Source organism: Chinchilla lanigera, unplaced genomic scaffold (assembly GCF_000276665.1).
Source record: "Chinchilla lanigera isolate Chin_1 unplaced genomic scaffold, ChiLan1.0 scaffold00412, whole genome shotgun sequence".
NCBI classification, from domain to species: Eukaryota; Metazoa; Chordata; class Mammalia; order Rodentia; family Chinchillidae; genus Chinchilla; species Chinchilla lanigera.
The window spans coordinates 12,034-19,897 of record NW_004955813.1 but is presented as its reverse complement, the minus strand read 5'-3'; the positions used below and the strand labels follow the sequence as shown (position 1 = coordinate 19,897).

The window sequence follows — 7,864 nt, the reverse complement described above, 5'->3', positions numbered from 1 at the left end:
GGGTGGGGTGGGTAGGAAAGGAAGACAAGGATAGAGAGAGGGGCGGGGTGCACAGCAACAGAAGTACAGGGAGCTGCACAGGGGCAGAGATGCATAGAAACAGAGACAGACAGAGGCATTGGGACAGAAAGAGATGGGATAGAAATGAACAGAGATAAGCACCAGAGCAGCACAGCCAGGAAAGCAGCTGTGAGGTTTAGAGTGTCCAAGAATAACTTGGAGAATCAGGCTCAGTGATTCCATGCTAGTAATTTGTGTCCAAAGAAAACAATTCATGGGTTAACTGTATGTGTCAAAAGCTTTTACACAAGGCTTTCTTGTGTAAAAGAAAGCAAAGGGCAAAAGAGGAACAGCAGATGTGAAAATAGTAAACTGTATTTTCCTTCCCTTGAAGAAGTGCTTTTGAGCAGGCAGTGAGCAAAGGGGCAGGTGGGTGCTCTGCTCTTGCGGAGCATTTTCAGTTCCTTTTGGGTCCTCAGTAACAGGGAGGTAGAAGTGACAGGACTCTGTGTTAGCACCTCCGCAGTTAGCATTCTTTCATTCCTGCCAGGTCTTTGTCATGTGTGGAGTTTCTGAAGTTGGGGAGAAGCAACAGGGACAGAGACTGAGAGGGAAAACAGAAGGAGGAAGAGACAGGAAAGAGGCAGAGACCGACATGGAGGGAGCAAAAGGAAGAGAAAGAGACAAGGGTGGCAGAGACTCAGAGAGGAAGCAAAAACAAAGGTAGAAAGTGAGACACAAATTAGAAATGCATGGCCAAGTGTCAGAGAATAGTCTGTAAATGAGTGAGAGTAGATATGTGAGGCAGACACATAAAGAGAGAGAGAGACAGGGAGAGAGAGAGAGTGTGTGAGAGAGAGACAGAGACAGAGAGAGACGGAGGACCATACCTATCTGAGGTCCTTGGGCTCAGAGCCTCCCTCCTTCTCACACAAGCCCTGGAGGAGGGAAGAGATGGAGGAGGAGTGACTGGGCTTTGAACTTGGACAAAGAAGTGAAGAAGTGATCGGGACTTTCAAACTTCCACAAGCAATGGATTGGACATGCTGCACTTCTTCTTCCCCAGGCCTTAACTTTATCAGCTTACAAAGATGGAGCAGGGGCTTGGGGTGAGGTTCAGGGAAGGGGCCAAGTGCACTGGCTCTGTCTCTGTGCTGCCTGGTCTGAATCTGGCCCCAGGGATGGGGAGTAGTGTTACCTTGGTCAAATCATTTAACCATGAATCATTCATCCATCTATAAAATGGGTAGAATAATAGAATCACATCTCCTTACAATGTTGTGGAGGAATTAAGTTAAAATAACAGAAGTGCTTAGAGTACAGCCTGGCACATAGCACATGCTGAGGAGTGTCAGAGTTCACTGCTATTCTTATCTTGATTATGGAGTGACAGCAGGCACAGAGACAGGACAGCAGCCAAATGCCCCCCAGGCTCTTGAATCTGTGTCTCATGAAGTGCTGCCGTTTTCCCTAGGAGGCCTTGTGGACCCCATATTCCTCTTTCATTCGGTGACGGCCAACATCATCTGCTCCATTGTCTTTGGAAAACGCTTTGACTACAAAGATCACCAGTTCCTGAGGCTGCTGGACCTGTTCTATAAGTCCTTTTCACTCGTCAGCTCCTTTTCCAGCCAGGTGGGGGAATGAGGGAGGATAGGGGTGAGGGGAGCAGCTAGGGTATGGGGAACGATGCCCTGCTTTGGGGGGCCCAGAAACCCACTTAGGGCTGGGAGAAGGGTGCAAGGAAAACAGAGGTTGGGGACTCTGAGACCTGAAGGGAGAGAGAGACAGTGAGCAGGGACCAAGAGGCTGACAAAAAGAAAGGAGTTACGGGGATGCAGAAATAAAGTGGAGGAGATAAATAAAGGCTTGGGAAGAGAGAAGAGAGGAAAAGAGAGAATACAGAGAAAAGAAAATTAAGGATAAAGGTAGATTCTGAGACACAAAAGTTGTGTGTGTGTGTGGGTGTGTGTGTTCCTGAAGAGAAGGAGAGAGGTAGACTCAGAGGAGAGAGCAATGGAGGGATGGGGCTTCCCCATGGAGGTTTGGGGTCCAGAACATCTTCTTCCCTCTGTGATCTGCTAACTGAGCCTGTGTGAACCTCGCTGCCTCTTCTTTCTTGAAGGTGTTTGAGCTGTTCCCCAACATCATGAAACACTTTCCTGGCCCACACAAGCAAATCTACAAATACATGCAGGAAGTCAACACTTTCATTGGCCACATTGTGGAGGAACACTGTGACACCCTGGACCCCAGCAGCCCCAGAGACTTCATCGATACCTTCCTGCTCCGCATGGACAAAGTGAGATCTGGGAGAGGGGAACGGATAGGAGGGGAGGATGGTGATGTGAAGGGAAGGGAAGGAAAAAGGTAGAGGAGGAGAGAGGGGAGGAGAAAACAGAGGATGGGGAGGACTGCATGGGAAAGGGAAATCAGGAGAAGAAGAAGTGAAAAGCAGATGAGGTGGAAGGCAGCAAAAGATAGGAAGGAGAAACTGAAATGGGAGGGAAAGAGAAAGAGGCAAGTATTAGCTGAAGAAAAAGTCAGGGCAAAGGGCAAAAAAAAGCAATAAAAACGCATAGAGGAGGAAAAAGAATGGGAACCCCAAAAGTGAGAAACAAGCCAAAGAGATGGAGAGAGATTGAAACAGAGCGAGGTAGAATGAAGAAAAACAGAGGGAGAGAGAGAGACAGACAGACAGACAGACAGCTGGATGTCAAAGATAGAAAAATGCAAGGCAAATCAGATTGCCTGAGTCCCAGAAACAGAGGGAGTGTGTCCAGAGGGACAGATGACCCTTCCTGCAGCAAGGCTTCAGTCTTCCCTGACCCTCTCCTGTCACCTTGCTTGGGACATAGGACAAGTCTGACCAGCACACTGAGTTCCACCACAAGAACCTCATCCTGACCTCGATTTCGCTCTTCTTTGCTGGCACGGAGACCACCAGCACAACTCTCTGCTATGGCTTCCTGTTTTTGCTCAAGTATCCCCATATCACAGGTGGGCAATGGACAGCCAGTTGGGAAGGCCTTGTGATGCCCTTTGGGTTGCAGAGATGGGGTGAGGGGACCCCATGATGTCAGAAAACTGTGGGCACTTATGCCAGGAGCTCTACAGGTTTTGAACAGTCTCTCAACTAAGCCGGTGCTGAGAATATAGATGTAAATGAAAAATCTATTCACCTCTTTTTCTACTGTTTTTCTATCACACTGAGACATTGAACAATCCCTCCAACCTTGCATCTGTTTATTAATTCACCTGTATATTTACTGATTCTTTTATCTATGATTCATTGAAGGACATACAGCTTTATTCATTTATTTGGATTAATTGACTCGAGCTGATCCTTTGAACACTGATACTTCTCACTTATTCATTGGCTCTTTAAATTACTCATGCCTCTACCCATTCATCTATCTTTGAACAAGGTTTCATTCCTTACCAGCAGTCTTTCAATGCTTCATTCATGCTTCATTCATCCATCATTCTTTCACTTATTCAGTTCATAACTCATTTTTTCACTCCGGATCACTCTTCATTCAAGCCTTTCCTCCACTTATTTCTTCATTTACTCATACCTTCACTACTTTATTCATTATACAGTTCTCTATATATCTAGCATTCATATGATTATCTATGAATTTATTGACTTATTTTTCTATGAGCCATTTATTAATAGATTAATTCAACCATATATTATTGATAAATCAAAGACATATATCTATTCACTGATTTTTTCATCTCATTCATTCATCAGCCATTTCATTTATTGATTTAGCCATTGATTCATTCATTCATTCATTTATCATCCAGTTATTCATGAATTAATTCCTTCTCCTATTATGTTTTAGAAACTGCTAACAACCTTGGTTCATTTCTTATTGATCGTAGAGGAGCAGTTTTCAGTTCTTCATATAAAATTCATGCAACGCTGTGGTGTGTGTATAGTTGTGGATGTGGGGAGATAATTTATAGCGTTCATAGATTTTAAAGGGTGCGAATTCTTGTTATTTTCTCCCTCTTGCTCTCACCCACAGCTGATTGCTTTCAAGGTGTGAATGGGATAAATGTTTTCTGTACAGTATTTCCAGCTCACCGGTCCAAAGAAAAAAATGTCATTGCTGAAATGTCTTTTTGATGTGGGGTTCATTGTCCCCTTTTCTGTGCAGAGAGAGTCCAAAAGGAAATTGAACAGGTGATTGGCTCACACCGCCCGCCAGCCTTGGATGACCGAAGCAAAATGCCATACACTGAGGCGGTCATCTGTGAGATGCAGAGATTTGCGGACATTGCCCCCTTGGGTGCACCCCATGTGGTCACCAAAGACACGTCCTTCCGAGAGTTCATCCTCCCCAAGGTGAGACAAGCTGGTGTCCCACATCTTTCTTGCACCTCTTTGGATTCTTAACCCACATCTCAACTGCTTGTTGACTTCTCAGCAGGGAAACCTTCTTTCAGTTTCCTTTAATTGAATATATTTACTTATGTCTTCCCATGTGGAGGCCAAAGAATAGCAATATCTTCTGATTTTGTAACGTTTCCTCAGGGCACTGAAGTATACCCGATCCTGTCCACTGCTCTCCATGACCCATGTCATTTTGAAAGACCAGACACCTTTAACCCTGATCACTTTCTGGATGCTAAGGGGGCACTGAGGAAGAGTGAAGCTTTTATTCCCTTCTCCATGGGTAAGTTGGTCCAGTACCCATCTCCCAGATACTGGAGAGTGGTTCCCATTCTCTCCTGCAGACAAAGGGTGGCATGCACTTGTTTACTGAGCATTTTAGTCATATTCCACTTGCTTTAACCCAAATATCCTAGGTCACCTTCACTGCAGCCATTGAGGAAACTTGAGCAGAGATATGATCTCCTGAAGGCACATCTTGGCACTCCATAAGATGATTGCAAACTGCATATACTGCAAACATGTAGTAACAACAGCAACAAAAGCAAGAATAACAATGATGACAATAGTAGCAAGCAAACCTCATATATTAGCCTTAGTCTGAAGCCAGTACTCCATTGGAGGCTGATGATAATGCATTAAGCAAATCACATAGTGTCTGACCCAGGTAATGTTAAGTATGGCAAGGGAGACGCACATTCACCAAACAGTTGCCAAAAGATGATGTAATTAACGAGTTAATGCTCATCTTATACTTAGGATTGCGTGGGACAAAGTATATTCTTGTGGGGGGCAATTATATTCTTGGTCATGATAGGTGCTCTAAAGGTGGCTTTGGGGCAACAAAATAGGAAATATTGATTAATTTTGGTGATTTGATGAAAAAGCACTTATCTCAGAAACAGGCTTCTAGGTTGAAGCCTCATGGGTGAGTACTGATCAGCCACTGGGAAGAGCATCCAAAGGAGAGGGAACCACAAAGACGAAGAGACTGAATGTGGAATCGTCATGATGCATTTGATAAACAAAAAATCTCTGGTGTGTAGCTTAGGAAAGGGGACCGGGTGAAGAGCTCAGTTGGGGAGGGCCTACAGGGCCAAGAGAGGAACTTGGGTTTTCCCTAGAGCACTGAGGAGTTCAGGAAGGTCTTGCCATATTCATCTGTCCATGTTCCCATGCTCTACTCTGGCTTGTTTTGTTTTTTTTTTTTTCAACTGAGGAAACACACTTCATATTTGTTTGCTGCCACCATCTGGGCCACCAGTTTCCAACATTATTTAAATAGAAATCTATCCAGATAAATTAAAATTCAGGACTAGGCTATAAAGCAACACTCAAAGCACAACAGAGCTGAAAACCTGTTTATTTCTCAGTCTCTATCTTACTCTCTTTTTTTGTTTATTTGAGACAGTGTCTCACTATGTAGTTCAGGCTGACCTTGAATTCATTATGTAGTCAAGCTGATCTCAAATCTGTGGCAATCCTCCTGCCTCAGCCACCCAAGTGTTGGGATGGCGCCACCATGACCAGTCTCTCAGATTGTTCGTGCATCAACCTTACTTCCCTCCAACAATGTGGGCCAATATTGTTAGATGAAGAAATTTTTATCTTAGCATCTGTCCATATCATACTGATAAAGCATGAGGATATCCATACTGCTATAAATATATATTTCAGGGTATAGACAGTGAAAAAACTAGTTCTTAATTGTCCATTTCTTGTAATTTATCTTCCTGTACATTTTAAAAATATTTATTCAGTGGGCATGGCGGCACGTGCCTGTAATCCCAGCACTCAGGAGGCTGAGGTAGGAGGATCATGGTGCTTTGAGGACAACCTGAGGTATAAAGTGAGTTCAAAGTAGCCTAAACTACATCATGAGACCCTGTCTCAAAAACAAATTTTTCATTCAGTTTCAAAAGTTCTCTCATTGGAAGAAAAGTATGAATTAAATGTATTATCTGATTAAAATATAATAAAAAGTGATATGACTTTGCTGCAGAGGAGTTGCACTGTGATGTCCCTCATGCTCGCCAAACTTAACAGTCTGACAGTGGTCAGCTGTAGACTTAATATCTGAACCATGTAAAATCAAACAAACCAGACAATCGCTTCAGTTCCCTTTCCTCCAACTTTGAATACAATGTTTTTTAGATCGGAACTTCATGGTAAGGTTACACTCATTCTTAAAATCTTATCTGGTTTTGCGTTGTATGGACTTGTCTGAACAAGTTTGCAGCCTGTGATTGCCAGAAGCGTGACTGCTAAGATTGGCTGACACTTGGTTACCTGTTCCAAGTGTACATTCTCAAGTCTGCTGTAGTTTGTTTTTATATTGAGTTAGGTTCAAATTTTCTATACAGATTGGCATCTTCACTTCGAATTTTACAGGCCTTGCCCATGGAAAACCCCAATGTCCAGTTTTCTTATCGTTTGAGAGGAAGGAATTCCTCAGTAACAAGTCTTTGGTCTTGAGTTCTATCAGTGACTTCAGTGACACAGTGCAATGGTCAACTCCCTCACTTCGTTTTCAGTGAGAGTTGGGAGCAGTAGGGTGGTTGGACGAGATTTGGTTCCTGCACTCATGAGTTCTACCCTCAGTATATAGAAAACAGAGATGTGAAGAAGTAAGGACAGTGGCAGACAGATAAACAATAGCAAAATATGAGAATGATACAGGGAGAGAGGGTGTCAGAGAGACAGAAAAGAAGAGACAACATGGAAGGGGAGTTGGTCCTGGGAGAGAGAGAGAGAGGAAGAGAGATTGAGATTGAATGAGAACGAATCAGATCCAAATATAGCCAAGGAGTTAAGATGGCAGAAAACAGGAATGAGAAGAGGGAGATAAAAGATAGACTTAGAAACAGGGCCTGACATATGTACACAAAAACAAACGCAGGCTACCATGGGAAGAAAGAAAGAAACTGGGCCAAAGGAGCATAATGAAAAAGCTATCAAAAATTGTTCAAATGGATAGCCCCAGATGGACAGGGTGTGTAGAGAAGGCATCAGGCTATTTTGGTGGAATCTGGGTCACAGTACCAGTTCCAGGGGGAAGAACCACTTTAGGGCCTCCCTGAGTACTTTGAAGCCCATGTCTCCTACTTTCTGGATGTATCCGAGGGAAGTGGGTACTGCCCCAGATGCTTCTATGCAAGTATAAGGCCCCAATGATTTGAAAGGCACTGGGTATGCCCTGAAACCCATCCTTGACAGGCCTTTCTCAAGGTCATCAGTTTGGAGATGAAGAAGCACTAAAGTATGGGGGCTATCTCTGTGATTATCTCCCTGAATTTGAGACTCCCTTTGCCCTCATTCCTCCTCAAGCCCAAGATTTCTAAAGTAGTAGTGTGATTCCTTACATGTCTGAGAAACTATTGAGGCCATAAATCACACCACATGTGTATTGGTCTCATTTATAATTTTATGTACAGTATGAGTGTATTGTATGTACATGCT

At 43.6% G+C, this 7,864-nt stretch overlaps 1 protein-coding gene across 2 annotated transcripts in view; it reads left to right on the top strand.

The window, feature by feature from the left end:
* Positions 1–1,304: 1,304 nt before the first annotated feature.
* Positions 1,305–7,864, top strand: part of LOC102014103 (cytochrome P450 2B5-like) — a 9,294-nt gene continuing 2,734 nt past the window's right edge. For both annotated transcript variants that reach the window (XM_005415120.2, XM_005415121.2), the window contains exons 1-5: positions 1,305–1,635; positions 2,126–2,302; positions 2,859–3,000; positions 4,170–4,357; positions 4,547–4,688. In XM_005415120.2, coding sequence (XP_005415177.1) covers positions 1,339–1,635; positions 2,126–2,302; positions 2,859–3,000; positions 4,170–4,357; positions 4,547–4,688 — 946 coding nt within the window. In that variant the 5' untranslated portion in view covers positions 1,305–1,338. The remainder of the gene's footprint in view (positions 1,636–2,125; positions 2,303–2,858; positions 3,001–4,169; positions 4,358–4,546; positions 4,689–7,864) is intronic.